This window comes from Danio rerio, chromosome 22 (assembly GCF_049306965.1).
Source record: "Danio rerio strain Tuebingen ecotype United States chromosome 22, GRCz12tu, whole genome shotgun sequence".
Lineage (NCBI taxonomy): Eukaryota > Metazoa > Chordata > Actinopteri > Cypriniformes > Danionidae > Danio > Danio rerio.
Genome location: NC_133197.1, coordinates 5,930,597 through 5,949,571, shown reverse-complemented (window position 1 = coordinate 5,949,571; position 18,975 = coordinate 5,930,597). Strand labels below are relative to the sequence as shown.

The 18,975-nt window shown below is 34.1% G+C and overlaps 2 protein-coding genes across 5 annotated transcripts in view; one reads left to right on the top strand and one right to left on the bottom strand.

The window, feature by feature from the left end:
• The window catches only part of s1pr4 (sphingosine-1-phosphate receptor 4), a 525,180-nt gene that overhangs the window by 129,581 nt on the left and 376,624 nt on the right, over positions 1-18,975 (top strand). The window lies entirely within an intron of this gene.
• On the bottom strand, positions 1,076-18,921 carry dnase1l4.2 (deoxyribonuclease 1 like 4, tandem duplicate 2). Of its 4 annotated transcripts, none has more exon segments than NM_200869.1 (9): positions 1,076-3,395; positions 3,490-3,586; positions 6,333-6,490; positions 10,659-10,771; positions 10,858-10,970; positions 12,911-12,997; positions 13,083-13,177; positions 13,259-13,360; positions 13,727-13,925. In NM_200869.1, coding segments are annotated over 8 exon segments (849 nt in total). In that variant the 5' UTR covers positions 13,340-13,360; positions 13,727-13,925; the 3' UTR covers positions 1,076-3,290.

The window sequence follows — 18,975 nt, the reverse complement described above, 5'->3', positions numbered from 1 at the left end:
GCTACTAACATGTATTAAAATATACCAAATATGTATGTAGAGTGGTTGGTTTTTATTACTCACACTTAATCTTTGTAAAGAAATTTATCAAATGTTTTTAATCTTACTTACTCGACAGTGCTGTGATCTGTAGACCTGAAGGGATGAAGTGTTTAACATTATCATCACAGTTTTATAGTCCACTTTTTTATACCTTTGTCTGTAATATGTTGAACTACTAACAATGCTGTGGCCGTGGCTTCAGTGGTGAATGAACACTGTCTTTAAACTACTGTGTATTATTAAATACTCATTTAATAAGTGCTCTCTCTCGGAATTCATTTCATTTATTGTTTTATTTTTGGATGGGGATATGCATTTATGCGAAATCTGTGAAGAATATTGGTGGAATTGTCACAGGATCGTGTTCGTGAGCAATCTGAATCACTAAAGATGTATTAAACAATCATTCTGATTAAGATTAGCATAAAAATAATTCAAGATGAAGAATATTGTCGCTAAACAAATGTCAAGCTCACTTTTTCTTACATTCTACATCACTGTTTACTTTATAGTAAAGTTTTAGAATAAGGATATTTAGCAGACAACAACATTCATGAAGCTGAGACGATCGTGTTTAGTGAACTACAGTTCCTTCCAACATGGGCTCCGAAGGGTTGTTTGTTTTTGACGAATACTTCATCCCGTCCTGGATTGGTGAGTTTATTCATCTTTATACATTAAGTACACTAGGCAGACTAATTAAAAGTAGTTAATCATATTTCATAACATTTTTTGTTATACCTGGGCTATGCAAATACTGAAATAATTTATCTCTTTAGAATGGATTACATTTTTAAAATATTTTACTTAATAGAGTGGTAAAGAGTTTATTATAGGTGCTTACAGCAGGGTTTCTGCGGGTTTCACCACGTCAAATTTAAGACTTTAAAACCCTTTTAAGAAATCTAAGACTTTTACAGGGTAAAATGCTAAGGATTGCCTGTAAAGGCTGGTGGAATAATGTATTTATTTTTTATTAAAATTAAAATTCAGTTATTTTTAAGCGCCATATTTGAAATAATGTGTCAAAACATAGTTATATAAATATTTATTACCAAAGCTTTTCTTTAAAAACTACAATAAGCTAAATTTATTTACAACATACATTTATGTGTAAATACATGAATAACTGTTATTGTAAGGATGTAAGGAAGACAATATTTTGGTAGTTAATCAATTTTTACTTTTGTAAAATGTTTTTATTATTATTATTTAGATGGATTGTTGGTTGTACCGATTGGGTAGCTTTACATAAAAAAATGAAAGTGAAGACCTGTTTAAAAGTATTTAAGACATTCGTTTTAAGGTCTAAATTTTAGTTATTGACATTTAAAGCCCTCGCTGACACCCTGATAGCTGGATAGTTTACCTAAAATGCAAAAATGACTTTATTTAATCACCCTTGTGTGCTTTAAACCTTTATGTTGAACACAAAAGAAGATGTTTTGAAGAATGTTGGAAACCTGTAACTGTTGACTTCTGTAGTAGAAAATCAAACGCTATGGAAGTCAATAAGTGTCATGGGCCAGGTTTAATCTGGGCTCCTCTATCCTGTCTGTTCTCTGTCTCAGCTGTTTCCTTTCACGATCAGCTCTTGAGCGCACGCATTACTCACCTGTAGCTCTTTTCATCTGATTTCCCCCTCTATGTATGCCTGCCCTTTTGTGAAGCTGTTTGCCAGATTATTGTGTTTGATTTTCTGTACACTTTGCGTGAGACTTCGCTAACTATAAATCCATTCTTCAATGAATCCTTGTCTAAGTCTAGTCCAGTCTCGTTTAAGTAACCATCTATTGCCATACCTGTGATCTGCGCAGCTACACCACTGTGTGGAGTCCAACACAATCTCATGGCAATTCGTAACTTTTTCATTTAGTGGCTAATTCGTACGATCTAATTCATACATTTTAGTATGATTTGCTCATCCCCCAATGACGGTTGGGTTTAGGGGTGGGGTTAGGTGCCACGCCTCCTTTTTAAAATCTTACAATTTCTTACGACTGAACTCGTACGAATTCATACGAATTAGCCACTAAACTGCCAAAACTTAAAATACTTCCGTTTTCTCGTGAGATCAGGCTGGTGGAGTCCGACCTCATCAACCCCCCGTGCTCGCCAGCACCAGCATCCGCACCACTACAGGAGACCTCTCCCTGCTTAAAGTCCTTTTAGAACCCCCTCGGCTCGGGTCTAGAGAGAGAAGCTTTCTGTGGCCGTAAAACCAGCCTACGTTAACCTTCGATGACAGACGAACGGAAGCTGCCTTTGTTTGTTTATAAACTTTCTGTTTGAGCAAATTCTGACTTCGTATTCTGTCCAGTTCATGACAATAAGTCCCAACATTTTTCAAAAAATCTTTTTTGTTCGTCAAAAAAAAAGAAACTCAAACTGGTTTAAAACAAATGAAGGGTGAGTAAATGATGACAGAATTTTCAGTTTTGGGTGAACTATGCCTTTAAGGCATTGTTGTCATCATCATCAGTGGTATTTGATATCGCTTGATTGGTTGCCAGGTCATCACTTGTACATGACTAGTTCCTTTGTTAAAATGCGATTTCTAAAATTCATCTGCTGGCATTGTAATTGGTGTTTTTCAGCTATGCAAAGTAAACAATTATTCATGCTTTAAGCATTAAAAGCAATGAAATTCTGCAGCTTTTTGGAGGGGAAAATATGACATAAAATAAAAGCTCACAAGTTTGTTTTGATATTTGATGTTTATTTTTGGGAATATGGAATATTGAAGCAACAGTTCAGTCAGAAATGAAAAAAATCCTCATCATTTACTCGCCCTCAAGTGGTTTTAAACTTTTATGATTTGTTTTTCAACTGTTGAACACAAAATAAGATATTTTGAAGAATGTTGGAAACTGGTAACCACCAACTTCCACAGTATATTTTGTTTCAACTATTAAATTCAATGGTGTTTTTACATCCAACATTCTTCATAGTCGAAACAAAGTACTATGGACGTCAGTGGTTACCAGTTTCCAACATCCTTCAAAATATCTTCTTTTAGTTTTCAATAGAAGAAAGAAACTCAAACAGGATTGGAACAAGAGAAGGAGTAAATGATGACAGAATTTTTACTTTTAAATTATGGAGGTGAACTATCATTTGAATGCAAGTAATGTATATAAAATGTAAATTAAAATGTATGTTAAAGAATGAATGATTTTAAACTCAAGTTGGCCTTTTAAAGAGGTAGCATCTCTTAAACTTGAGTATCAGCACATTTTAAGATCCCATCATGCTTTGCGTTTCTGTGGTTTCTTGGTTTTGCCGGTGGCCTTTGCTGCAGGTTTCTTCTTTAGAGTCACCTCCACTGGATAATGGTCACTGACATCCAGAGCCTGCCGTTGATAAACCATTTCAGTGTATATTTATGTTATATCCATGCAAAGCACACATTATAAAACAGACATGTACAGTAAATAATAAATGCACCTCTTCTTCTGTGAGTTTGTAGGCCTCCTGGAAGTTGAACGGTTTTGCAGACCTTGGCACGACAGCCTCAAGCATGTCCTCTTTATACACCACAATCCTGCAGAAAATACTTGCCATTAACATTTTGCAAAGGTTTGTACATTATTTTATTAATACAGCTGTTTATTATACATTCACACTCCTGGAGATGTTTGATGTGGAAGGGGAAAACTGTCATTTTAATGCAAAATTGAAATATTGATGAAAAAAAATTGTCTTACAGATGTTGCTGATGTTTGTTTCACAAATTTAAAGCACTGACCAACAGAAAGAAAATACACTCTAGAAAATGCATTGCGTCAAATATGATTAAACCCATTGTTGGGTTAATCGTGTTTTTATTTTAGGCCTCCGTCGGTCAGTGTTGACCATGGATGACGTATCCTAGCTCTTATCTTGAGGCATGACTGATTGTCTGAGACGGCGTCGTTGGTGGCTGACCAATACGAGAGAGGCATTCTTTACCGCAGCAGTCGCATTGATAGGTGGCTCCCTGACTGACGCTCTGCACCTTTCGGTAAACTTGCTTGTCCTGTGACGCACGCATCATGTTCTTCTCACCTGACTTGAGCTGTTTGGTCAGGGTGCACCTCCATTTCAGGCGGTCTACTGCGAGGTCTTCCCAGGACTTGGTGTTTATGTTGAGGGCCTTCATGTCCCTCTTCACGACATCTTTAAATCTCAGAAATGGGCGTCCTGTGGTTCTCTTCCCAGATGAGAGTTCTCCGTAAAGGTTATCCTTTGGGATTCTCCCATCCTCCATATGGCGCACATGGCCAAGCCAGTGCAGGCGACGTTGTCGGACGTTAAAATTACATTTTAATTAAATCCAATTTTTGGTTTTGTCCATATTTGATCCAACATTGGTTTACAATTACCCAGCGTTTCTTTAGAGTGTGTTTGCAAGTTACATTTCTTTAAACTGGTTCTTACGATCCACTTTTACATACGATATTTAATGTTTACTCAATTTTATTAATAAACTTTTAAATATTATCTAATGTGCAATGCAATTTTTTTTCAACTAATGCAACTTGAAGCCAAATATGGACAAATCCAATGTTGGGTTAATGTTTTCTATTCTATTAAAATGAAATGACACTTTTAAATCCAATATTCGGATTCGTCTGTATTTGACCCAACATTGGTTTACGACAACCCAGAATTTTTTTTAGAGTGTTTGTGAGTTACATTTCTTAAACCGGTTCTTACGATCCACATTTACAAACAACTCAATGTTTACTCATATTTATTAATAAACATTTGAATTTTAGATAATCTACAATGCTATTCTTCATTGTCATAATGTAACGTAAAGCCAACTGACTACTAATTAAACTTCTAAGCTCATCCCATATGAAAATGAATAATGGTTTTACTACACATAAAGCCAAATAAAACAGTAATTGTAAAGGACAAATTAACCACAGTTTTTTTGCTCTTAAAAAAAGGTTTTTGTAACCCAATGTTTGTGTCACGATTACCAGCGATCATATCCCAAAAGATCGCTGGTTTGCACTAACTATAACAATGGACTACAAATCCACCATTTATGGACTACATTTTCATACATGCACTCCGGTCACACTCGCACATGCTTCCTCATCTAGACTGATTACTCGCACCACCTGTGGATTGTCAGAAACTGATTGCACACACTATTTAAGCTACACACTCACTTATTCACTTTGCAGAGTCTTGTTAGCTGTATAGATGACATTACGACGCGTTATTCCTGTCTAGTTTTCCTGTGTTTTCAACCTAGCTTAGTTTTCTTGTTCTCCCTGCCTGCTGCCTGCCTTTTTGACCTCTCGCTTGTTACCGATTACGATTCTGGACTGCCTACACATATCTGTTTATACCTGTTGACCTTTGCTTGCCTAACAACGATTAAACCTGCATTTTTGGATCCTACCTTCAGTTGTCTGTGTCACTCCCCGTGGTTTACAGTTTCCAACTAAAGTTAAATTGCACTTTTTAACCCAATGGTTGGGTTTGTCCATATTTGACCAAACATTGTTATGGTTTTACTACAAATAAAGCCAAAAAACATGATAATTGTAGTTAAACCACATATGAAGAAATGTTTTTGTACTTTGTTGTAGTAGCCCAACGTTGGGTCGATCCCAACCATTGGGTTAAAAAGTGTAATGTAACTTTAGTTGGTTAAAAATAACCCAATGTTGAGTTTGTCTATATTTTAACCAACATTGGATTAGGATAACCCAGCAGTTTTAGAGTACTGATGGCAAAATGTATAGAGTTTTGTCAGTTAAGTAAGATATGACATTATTGAACAGTTCTAATAAAGACGTCTCTTAAGCTTTAAAATGACCCCAACGTTGGGTCAAATATGGAAAACCCCAACCATTGGGTTAAACATTTTTTATCTAAATTTAATTGAAACAATTAACCAAACATTGGGTTTGTTTGGCATATTTGTTCCAAAATTGGGTTACAACTTTAGTATATAAATCACCGTTAAACCACGCTGTTTGTGGTAAAACTGTGGCTTTGCCAAGACACTAATTGCACCAAACCTTAAAGTTACCACACATTTACTAGACCATAATAAAACCACAGTTAATTTGGATAAGGGGTAATTACGAACTACTCTGGATTCCCACAAAAGACACATTTCACTTTCAAGAGAAGTGCAACTGATTATGTTTCTTATTACTTCCATCACTATTTACTTTAATTGTGTTGCAACAAACATTTCGCATCCGTTTGCACAATGTGTAACTCTGAATTCTTTATATTTAAACAGAACCGCACAGCAAAAGTTTATTGATGCTCCTCACCTGTCGTAGGTGTTGTCGTTGGTCGTTTTGACGGTGGTGTCAACATCATCTCCAATCAGCCAGTGGAAATCGGTATCGGTGCGGATTCTGATGGCCTTCATCTTCTTCTTGGAGACGTAAGCACCGTCTGCGTTGAAGTCGCCAAGGATCATGACGTTCTGTAAGACAACGCAAGCAAAGTCTTACTCATATTTGGTTAAACTAAAGATTAGAATTTCTCCATTTTAAATAAACAAATCACCTGTTAGATAAGTTCATTTTATTTTTTCCGTCTTTTCTATTTAAATTCTTTGTATACACTACCTGACAAAAGTCTTGTCGCATATCAAAGTTTTAGAAACAGCAAATAATAACTCGACTTCTAGTTGATCGTTGGTATCAAAAGTGGCTTACATAAAAAGGCAAAGGCCTCTAGATTAAGCTTTTTTTAACCACAATAAAATTTGATCATGTCTTGATTTTTAATTATTTAATTAGGACAGTAAGGTCTGACTTTGCTTAGACAAACGTCTTGTCACTTAACAGAAAGGACTTGCAGGATTTCCAGAGTTCATCAAGATTCTTTGGATTTATCTTCAATGCCTACTCCTTCATCTTACCCCAGACATGCTCAATAATGTTCATATCTGGTGACTGGGCTGGACAATCCTGGAGCACTTTGACCTTCTTTGCTTTCAGGAGCTTTTTGTGGAGGCTGAAGTATTAGAAGGAGCGCTCTCCTGCTGGAGAATTTGCCCTCTGCTGTGGTTTGAAATGTAATGGGCAGCACAAAAGTTTTGATACCTCAGCCTGTTGATGTTGATAATCCACTCTGCAGAGCTCTCGCACGCCCCCATACTGAATGTTACCCCAAACCATGATTTTTCCTTCACCAAACTTGACTGATTTCTGTGAGAATCTTGGGTCCATGGCTTCCAGTAGGTCTTCTGCAGTATTTGTGATGATTGGGATGCAGATCAACAGATGATTCATCACAAAAATCCACCTTCGGACACTTTTTTCCAAATGATCAACTAGAAGTGTTGCTCTTACAACTGGGATCGACAACAAGACTTTTGTCAGGTAATGTATATGTATACTTTTAAAGAAATCCAAAGTTGATGTTATAAATGTATGTGCTTCTTGATATAATCACATGCTCAATTGGAGTTTTCAATCAGTTAAATGATTGGATTGTCAGCACAGTTTTTTTCTGCAACTGGCACAATGATTTAATTATAAAATCAAACGGATTCTACCAAACAAACTGAATAGACCTCTGATTAAAGACAACACTTTATCATCTGTTTGTAGACTGTATAAAAACTGGCCTCGAAATACTGCCCTTTTAACAACCAGAGTGAAACTTCTTGTGCTTCTTCTGTTGTGTTCTCTTACTGCAAGAACATTAAATCTTTAAAATGGGTCTTTGAATAATTTGTGATCCTGACATCATCTTGTATTAAAACATGTTATTCAGCCAAAAAAGAACACCAATCCTTTCATTTTCAATGTAAAACGACATTCTAAACTCAAAAACACTTTCAGTTTGTTGGTGTATGGTTTGATAGGATAAAACTAGTTAGCAATCTGTAATCTGTGGGTTAAAAATCTAAATATTGAGAAATTTGCCAAATTAAGCTCTTAAAATATGTGTTTTGATATGTTTACAGTAGGATATTAATAATACATATATTCATGGAACATAATATTTACTTAATATTCTGATGAATTTTGTCTTTAAAAAAACTAATTGATAACTTGGACTACAATTTGGATACAATTTTTCTAATTTGACTTGAACACACCATTAGTTTCAGCGTTATCTGGGAATAACATGTTTTAACATGTTATCCTATATGAATTGGCATGTTTTGTCTTGTTTCATATGTTTTTAGCACTGTGCTCACATGGTTTTTTGTTACAATCATGTTTTACCACTATGCTCACAAGATTTAGCACTTTTTTGGCATACATTAACATGTTTTACATGCATCATATTCATAAATACAACTTTTCCAATGAAGTTGCAGCAGTTGTTATCTGGGAAAACATGTTTTAACATGTTTTCTCTATATGAACTAGCATGTTTTCTCTTGTTTCATATGTTTTAGCTCTGTGCTAGCATGGTTTGTTTGTCGCAACCATGTTTTAATGCTATGCTATCATGATTTAGCATGTTTTAGCATAAATTAGCATGTTTTTGCGTGACTCTTGCACATTTATACCCTGTTTTAACGTTGCAAAAAGCCATTTGGTATAGACTTTATGATGGCGCTCACAGGCATTATATTTATAAATACAATTTTTTCGACATTACTTGAACACACCAACTAGTTTTAGCGGTTGTTATCTGGGAATAACACATTTTAACATGTTTTGCCCATATGAATTAGTATGTTTTGTCTTTTTTTATACGTTTTTAGCACTGTGCTAGCATGGTTTGTTACAATTAAGTTTTAACACTAAACAAACACAAATTACCATGTTTTTGCATAAGTTAACATGTTTTAGCTTGTTGCTTGTATGTTCATACTGTTTTAACATGTAAGAACCTATGTAGTATAGAATTTGTAGTGGCATGCATGTGCATTATATTCATAAATACAATTTTTCCAATGAATCCTTAGCTTCAGTGGTTGTTATCTGGGAATAACATGTTTTGCCTATATGACTTAGTATGTTTTGTTTAAAATGTTTTAGCACTTTGCTAGCATGGTTTGTTACAATCATGTTTTAACACTATGCTAACACAATATAGCATGTTTTAGCATAAATTAACATGTTTTGACATGTTGCTTGCACATTTATACCTGTTTGAACATGTTGTAGGAAGCCATGTGGTATAGACTTTTGTAGTGGCATTCATGAGCATTGTATTCATAAATAAACCTATTTAGACATGAATTGAACACACCAACTAGTTTGAGCGGTTGTTATCTGGAAATAACATGTTTTGCCTATATGAATTAGCATGTTTTGTCTTGTTTCATTTGTTTTAGATCTGTCCTAGCATGGTTTGTTAGTTACAGTCATGTTTTAACACTATCCTAACAAAATTTAGCATGTTTTAGCATTACATAACATGTTTTGTAGTGTTGCTTGCACATTTATATCCTTTTTTAACATTGTAAGAAGCCATTTAGTATAGACTTTGTAGTTAAATTGACGAGCATTATATTTAGAAATAAAATTGTTCAGACATGACTTGAACGAACATGACGTTTGAGCGGTTGTTATTTTGGAATAACATGTTTTAACACATTTTGGCTCTGTTAATTAGCTTGTTTTGTTTTTATTTGTTTTAGTTATGTGCTAGCATGATTTGTTACAATCATGTTTTACCAATATGCTAACATGAATTAGCATGTTTTAGCATAAGTTAACATATTTTAGCATGGTTCATGCATATTTATAACCTGTTTTAACATGTTGTAAGAAGCTACGTAGTATAAGCTTTGTTGTGGCATTATATTCATAAATATATTTTTTCCAACACAGCATTAGTTTCGGTGCTAGTTACCTGGTAATAACATGTTTTGCCTGTATGTTTAGCATGTTTTGCCTTGTTTCATATGTTTTAGTTCTGTGCTAGTGCATGTTTTAGCAAAAGTTAACATGTTTTAGCATGATGCTTGCATATATATATATATATATATATATATATATATATATATATATATATATATATATATATACATATTTATGGCATTCACAAGCATTTTATTCAGAAATGGAATTTTCTGACATTACTTGAACACATTAACTAGTTTTAGCAGTTGTTATCTGTTATATGTTTTAACATGTTTTGCCTATATGAATTGGCATGTTTTGTCTTGTTTTACATGTTTTAGTTCTGTGCTAGCATGTTTTTGTTACAATTATGTTTTAACACTATGCTAACACGATATAGCAAGTTTTAGCTTGTTGCTTGCATTTTTAAACCATTTTAACATGTTGTAAGAACCTATGTAGTATAGAATTTGTTGTGGCATTCAAGTACTTTATATTTATAAATACATTTTTTCCAATGCACTATTAGTTTCAGCGGTTGTTATCTGGGAATAACATGTTTTGCCTATAAACATTAGCATGTTTTGTCTTGTTTCATATGTGTTAGCTCTGTGCTAGCATGGTTTGTCTGTTACAGTTATGTTTTTAACACTGTCAACATGATTAGCATGTTTTAGCATACGTTAACACATTTTAGCATGTTGCTTGCATGTTTATACCCTGTTTTGACCAACCAGATTAATTAAGCCTTGGTCAAGTGTTTTGGAATGTCCCCATTTTATCAATATGCACATTATTATATATTGTTTAATAGTTGCATAATGCTAAACTCACATCAGTCTTCCATTTATCTCTGACTTCCACAAAGACATCATACAGTTCATCCAGTTCCTTCTGCGAGTCTTTGGGCTTTGTGTGGACAGGGATCAGCACCAAATCTTTCATCACTGGAAAAGAGAGCAGGTAATTGAGTTTATTAATTAATATTTTTCTCCTCTTGTTTTCTACTGTGAAAAGCAAGCAGATTTCTTACCTGTGTTTTTACATTGGAAACGCAGAATGAACGGCTCCCGAGAGAAAGCATCTTCATCACCCACTTGGTTGTCTTCATATTGGTATGTGTTGAGCAGTTTAGCATCAGCTTCTCTGTTGGATATGAGCAAAAGGCCTTAAATAGTGCTACATGAATGACTGGTCTTAGTCGAACATACATATTTTGTTTAAAACTGCTATGTAAGCTATAAATATATATTTAAGATGATGTGAAAAAGAGAAAATGTTTTCCTAGCATGTAAACATAATGCTAACATGAATAACTATGCTGCTAGCAAGCTTCCAACATGTTTTAGCATGTTTAACACATTGCTAATGGGTTTTTACATGTTGCTAGCATGTTTAACCTACCTTGTTAGCATGAGTTAACATGTTTTAGCATGTTGATAGCATAAAACCGTATAGCATACAAATGTTTACAAGACATTTTGAAGAGCATTTGGTCTGAAGCCATTTAGAAAGGTCTGATAAATATCATAAAACATGCTTTTCGAACATTTTAAATCATAAACATCTTGAATATCTTTCAAAACCTCTATTTAACGATCGACATATTACAGATTAGCACATGTGTGCAAAATATTGAACCAGAGACACCAAATAGATGTTTCTGCGATATGTAGGATAATCAGGAAAAAAATATTGCTAGTATGTTTCTAGCATACTTTAAATTGATATTTAATTGATAATTAGCTTGTAACTACCATGTTTAACTACATTGCTAAGCATGTTTGCTAGCATACTTTGTATGTTTAACATGATTGCAACAAACAAGCTAGCACAGTACTAAAACATATGAAACAAGACAAAACATGCCAATTCTTAAAAGGAAAAGTTATTAAAACATGTTATTCCCAGATAACAACCTTTGAAACTAATGGTGCATTGAAGTCATGTTTGAAAATTTGTATTAATGAATATAATGCTTGTGAATGCAACTACAAAGTCTATACTATATGGCTTCTTACAACATGTTCGAACATGGTATAGACATACAAACAGCATGCTAAAACATGTTAACTTATGCTATAACATGCTAAATCTGTAATCCATGTTTGAGGTTTGACCAATATGCTAACATGATTATGCGGTTTAACAAGTTAATAGTATGAACAATCAATTTGCTAGCACATTTTTTGCATGTTTTATCAAATGAATAACATGTTTTGCCTTTATGAATTAGCATGTGTTGTCTTTTTTCATATGCTTTAGCACTGTGCTAGCATGAGTTGTTTGTTACAACCATGTTTTAACAATATGGTAACTTAAATCAGCATGTTTTAGCACAAGTTAACATGTTTTAGCATGTTGCTTCCATGTTTATACCCTGTTTTAACATGTTGCCATGCAGTACATACTTTGTAGTGGTGTTAAAGTGTAGTCAGTTCATAAATACAATGTTTTAGCATAAGTTAACATGTTTTAGCATGTTTTTTTCCTGTTTTAAGATGCTGTTAGAAGCTATGTTGTATAGCTAGTTTTTTGCACGGGGCAAACATGTCTCTAACGTGTCTGCTAGCATGAATAAACATTTTGATAATGCTTTTAAGCACATAATTATATCACATTTTAGGTGTTAATAACATGTTTTAGCACATTGTTATTATGAAGCTTCCAGCATATTATTAACACACTTAAAGCCTGTTTTTTTTTTTTAAAGCCATTTTTCTAGTACATGGTTATCATGTTTTAGCTGTTGATATCATGTTACTATGAACTGGCATGCTGCCAGCATAATGTTAACACACTTATACCCAGTTTTGCCTGTGGCTAATGTTTTTAACATGTCTGCTAGCATAAATAGACAAGTTGATATTAATTTTCATCACATTTATCACATTTTAACAGGTTTTAGCACATTGCTAGTATGTATTAGCATGATGCTCCCATGTTTAGGATGTCACAAGCATGTCAGAATGTTCAGCATTGATAAATAGCTCCAATTAGTGATGTTTGACTGACTATTCATTATTAAACAACAAGTTTAGCTTCGTTTTATCCTTCAGATTTGCAATAGTCACCATACGCAGTACCTGTAGAAGCAGACAAACTGCTCCTTGTAGAGCGTCCGCCCCAGTCTAGAGCTTCCCACCATCTTGAACGGACTGTTCTTATTAGCTCTGTGGGAAACACAGCGAGTTACATTTGGTTTGAGGGATGAACTACATGCTTTTTGAACTATGAAGCCTCAGAAATCATACAGACCCAGTTTTGTTGAGCTCGTTCAAGAACTGGTTGATGGCTTTCCCCTGTTTATCCACCACCTCCAGGACAATGACTATACTATACCGGGAGAAGATCTAGGGGAAAAGTGTTGCCTTTTTTTAGTATTTTGTTGTCATTTTAAGTGATTCCTTTGAACAATAAGACGACAAACTGACCTTGATGAGAGTTTTGACTACTTTTTTGTCCGACAGTTTGCTTGGACCCATACGTTGGATGTTAAAAGATGCGATCTTCATGTTGTCGACCTTAAATAAAATCTAAAACCACAAACAAGGCGGCATTTTGTGAAAAGAAAAAAACAACTGTTGTCACTTTATGGTCAGTTGGGAGTTTCTATGCTATTTTCCTGTTGTAAACCCTCAGAGGTGTTTGAGGATGCATTGTGTGAAGACAGGAAACTCTTAATGTTTGCACAGAGCAGACATGTGCGATAATGCAGGAAACCGATTGAGACAGAAAGGAAAACCAAAAAGTTTTACTTTGAGAAATTGAAAGGAAAACAAGTTTAACTGATTGCATAAGTTTATTAAAGTCTCCAAAAGTCCCAGCGATTGCATTTAAACACTTTTCAGTACTCAAATGTATCATCATGTAAACAAACAAAAACAAAAAAGAGCTCTTACCAAAGCTGCTGTGATTACAATGAAGTCAAGTCTTGTTTTTCCAGTGTTGTCTGTTATAAAACTATGCTGAATAATGAATGAGCGCTCATTTGAAAATAAAGGCCAAGCCTACTTCCTGTCTTTCATCTGATATGGTCTGTCGCACAGATGCCTTGTTAAACTTGTAGACGCCTTTTAGAAAAGAAATTTACAACCTGCCTGACAAGAGGAAACCCATGTGCTTTAAGATCAAATGACTTGACTGTTGAAAATAAAGAACTCAGTTTGCATTTGTGAGACTCCACCCTTCAGGAGGTCTAGATAATAATGTCGTGCAGACACACTTGTCGAAAGCACTCTGGTGGTTTCAGTATGGTGTCAGATGTCACCAAGTCTAACCTCAAAAACATTTCCCTACAAGCAATTTCAGTTAGCTGACAGACTTCACTTTAAACTGAAGATCAAGATTTGCAGCATTTCAGATTTCAATTAAGAATTACAAGATTCTTTTTTTAGAATTGAAAGTTCCGTTAAAAGAATCTTTAAAATTGATTAAACTTTTCAGTCACAAAACGATTTATTATATAATTTAAAATATTCTTCACAACAAAAATACATTTTTGGCTGAAAAGTTATTTGTAGAACTACTTTTTAATGTGGAAAGCTTAAAATCATTAAGATATTTAATAGAATTAAGGGGGTTATTGAAACAACAATAGTATAATACGGCTAAAAATAGTTTTAATTAGACTATGATTTTAGTTTTTCCAATTATTTGACTTCTTTATCAAAAGGAATTTGAAACCATAATATTTCTGTCTGTATCTTCTATAATATCATTAATTAATTTTTCTTCTGCTTAGTCCCTTTATTCATCAGAGGTCGCCACAGCGGACTGAACCGCCAACTGTTCCAGCATATTTTTTACACAGCAGATGCCCTTCCAGCTGCAACCCAGTACTGGGAAACATCCATACACACTCATTCTTTCTCACACACACACACACACTATGGCCAATTTAGTTTATTCAATTACCCTATAGCGCATGTCTTTGGACTGTGGGTGAAACCGGAGCACCTGGGCGAAACCCAAAGCATGAACATGCAAACTGCACACAGAAATGTCAACTCGAACCAACAGAGACTTGAACCAGCGACCTTCTTGCTCTGAGGTGACAGTGCTTACCATTGAGCCACTGCGCTGCCCAATTCACAGAACTTTTCCATTCCAAAAATAGAAATATAAAAATATTAGACGACTTAAATATACTTCACAACAAAAAGAAATGCTTTTAAAAGATTTTTTGGCTGAACCGTTATTTGTAGAACAAATTTTTATGTGGAAAAAAACATAATATTATTAAGGTATTTAATAGAATTAAGGGGTTTATCAAAACAACAATAGTATAATACAGCTAAAAATAGTTTTAATTAGACTATGACTTTGGTTTTCCAACTATTTGACTTGTATTTGGCTTCTTTATCGAAAGGAATTTGAAACCATATTCTCTCTGTCTGTATCTTCTATAATATCATTAATACATTTGTAATTTTTTAATAATTAATTAAATTCATAATCTTCAGCTTAGTCCCTTTATCCATCAGGGGTCGCCACAGCGGACTGAACCGCCAGCTGTTCCAGCATATTTTTTACACAGCAGATGCCCTTCCAGCTGCAACCCAGTACTGGGAAACACCAATACACACTCATTCTTTCTCACACACACACACACACTATGGCCAATTTAGTTTATTCAATTCCCCTATAGCGCATGTCTTTGGACTGTGGGCGAAACCGGAGCACCCGGACGAAACCCAAAGCATGAACATGCAAACTGCACACAGAAATGCCAACTCGATCCAACCGGGACTCGAACCAGCGACCTTCTTGCTCTGAGGCAACAGTGCTAACCACTGAGCCACTTTGCTGCCCAATTCACAGAACTTTTCCATTCCAACTTTAGAAATATAAAAATATAAGATGACTTAAATATTCTTCACAACATGCTTTTGAATGAATTTTTGGCTGAAAAGTTATTTGTTGAACCAATTTTTTTTGTGGAAAAAAATATATTATTAAGGTATTTAATAGAATTTATGGGTTTATCAAAACAACAATAGTATAATACAGCAAAAAATTGTATTTAGATCTATTTAAAATATTATTTTGGTTTTATAGTTGTTTAACTCATATTTGGACTAGAATGTCTATAACAATATTCATAGAATTTATTAATAATATTGCTGCCAATCAATGCTGTTATTTGCGATTGATCATATTCAGAATAGCAGTATGTGTGCATGTATACACAGTTGAAGTCAGAATTATTAGCCCCCCTAAAATATTAGCCCAATTTATGTTTTTCCCCAATTTCTGTTTAACGGAGGGCAGATTATCAACACATTTCTAATTATAATAGTTTTAATAAATCATCTCTAAAAACTGGTTTATTTTTACTTTGCCTGATGACCGTAAATAATATTTAACTAGATATTTTCAAGAAATTTAAAGGCTTAACTAGGTTAATTAGGGTAACTAGGCAGGTTAGGGTAATTAGGCAAGTTATTGTATAACGATGGTTTGTTCTGTAGATTATCGAGAATAAATATAGCTTAAAAGGCTAATAAATTTGACTTTAAAATGACTTTTAAAAAATGTAAAACTGCTTTTATTCTAGCCGAAATAAAACAAATAAGATGAAAAAAATATTAATCAGATATGCTGTGAAAATTATTCAAAAAGAAAAAAAAATCAAAGAGGAGCTAATAATTCTGACTTCAACTGTATATATCAAAAGTACAGATTCATTAATATTAATATATGTATAATACACTTGTTGCATGGGTATAATAAATCATTGGGTTATTTTTTTCTGTTATATTTAAATAACACTTTTCCTTTAAATGAGCTGTTGGACATGTTTGACACAACATTTGGTTGCAACAACCCGGCATTTATTAATGTACGTCATTAATGGATGTATGTCAAAATTGTTAATTTTATGCCAAAAATCCTCAGAATATTAAGTTAAAAATAAAAATATTGTGTAGATTTCCTACTGTAATATATCAGAATTATTATTTTTTTTTTTATTATTTGCTTGTTTATTTTACAGGGACAATACACTTGACATTGTTATACATAGATAACCGATGTTGTGTACATAGTGCATATAGCATAAAGCTAATTTGCAGCCCTCGTCCCTGGTTAGGCTTTACATTATAAAAAAGAAAAAAAAAATAATAATAATAAAAGAAAACCGGCAAGAATAAAACACAATACAGCAAACATGTACAATATTTACAGAGCCATAAACATAAGATGCAAGTCCATATGGATAAAGAGAAATGTAAATGGGACCAACCTGAAAGAGTAATGCTTAATGTTCACATTGCTGTAAAGATTTCAACCATTCTTTTAGCTTTACAGAAAAAACTGGGAGTTCTGATTGTAACTTTAAATGAACAGGCATGGCATTCCATAGATGTGAACCTTTTACTGAAAAGGATGACTGACCCACAGCGGTTCTGCATCTGCGGATTCTACAATTCCCACTTACTGCCCCTCTAGTCTTCGCCCCATCACTACTGAATTTATTTATTAACTCACAAACTACTTTAGGAGCAAGACCATGTATACACTTAAACATGTTTTTTAAAAACGAAAACTTTAAAAAACTATCAAAACTTAACAAATTATATTTTTTAAGAATTTGACAATGGTGCCATCTTATTGGTTTCTGATCCATTACTTTTAAAGTTTGTTTGTAAAGAGATATTACAGGCTTAATAACTGAGTGGGTTGCTTGACCCCAGATTATTGCACAATAAGACATACGTGAAAATATCATAGCATGCACAAACATTTGCGCTGCTTTAAGAGATATATATGGTCTTATCATACGAAAACAGTTTAAATTTGTCTTAATAGCCTTAGACATTTTCTTGATGTGGGCATCAAACTTAAGCTTCGAGTCTATGATGCCACCTAGGTATTTAAATTCACTCACTTCCTTAATTTCCTTTTGGTCATTTTTTACATTTTTTAATTATTAATTGCATTTTTGATTAATAATTTGCATTGCTAAGAGCTTAATTTTAATCAGAATCAGAATATCAAGATAAAAATTTTGTGTAGATTTCCTACTGTAATATAACAAAATTCAATTTGTGATTAGCAGTAGGCATTGCTAAAAGCTTAATTTTAACGATTTAAAGGATTTTTTCCTCAATATGTTTCTCAATATATGATTTGACTCTAAAACTCAGTGCGCCCAAATAGACACTCCCACACCATGCCTCTTTTCTTTCTCCGACACTCCCCCCTAAACAGAGCTGGACACGCCCACTTTTCTGACTTTTTCCAAAGTAGAGGTGTGAAAACACCCTGCTGAAACGAGGGGCTTTCATGGCCCTTTAACCCTCCGATTCCAGATATTCAAACAGCTTTATCTCAGTCAAATATTTTCCAATCCTCCCAAACCAAACATCAACGGACAGATTATGTATTCAGCTCTCAGATGATTGATGTTTTATAGTGTCACATATAAAAACATACAGATTTAACATCACTTTTGTATTTGATGCACACAGCAGAATGAGATAACTAATCTTGTCCCGCCATTAACACTAAAGAGAAAACCTGTTTGAGCTCAAATATTTATTTTGGCTCCCCGATTTTTAACCGTTATCACATTTTCACTTCCCAATATCTGACTGCATGTCAAGCAGTAAACCAAACATGCATCTGGATTGTCTAGACATGAATTACAATCATAAACACAAGAAGAAGTTGAGAAATGGTTAACTCCATGTTACACATTAACCCACTTCTATTGCCCTGCCAAACAAATGTACTGACCAAATGTGACATCAAATATGGACAAAAAAAAGTGTCATTTTAATTAAATTGAAAATTAAAATTAACCCATTGTTGGCTATTTGAACATTTGTCCCACAGTTGGGCATTTTTTTTATGTAACATCCAGTATAAGGTCCTAAATTCTCTAAATCTTTACTGAACAATCATCTACCTGCAGCACCTGACAGACTCTTTCCCTTCTTCATACATTACAGGTTAACCTGACTCCACAAAAGCTGAAATGTCTCCTCATGCCCTACCTGCCTATTAATCCTCCATTTTCCAGTGTTGTTTTAAACGCTTCAGTGTTTGTAATGAGGACTCTATTGTTTGCACTCTTCACTTCCGACCGAATGTTTGCCCTGAGGACGGAACTGTGGTCTTGTTTTCGAGGAATGCCCAGGTAGGG

Excerpts from the sequence above, each read along its gene's own strand:
- dnase1l4.2 (XM_005161626.3), bottom strand. The coding sequence starts at position 13,339 with ATGAAGATCGCATCTTTTAACATCCAACGTATGGGTCCAAGCAAACTG. Across the intron at positions 6,491-10,658 it reads GAGATAAATGGAAGACTGAT|AACGTCATGATCCTTGGCGA; the intron begins GTGAGTTTAGCA and ends GTTGTCTTACAG. Across the intron at positions 3,587-6,332 it reads AACGACAACACCTACGACAG|GATTGTGGTGTATAAAGAGG; the intron begins GTGAGGAGCATC and ends TATTTTCTGCAG.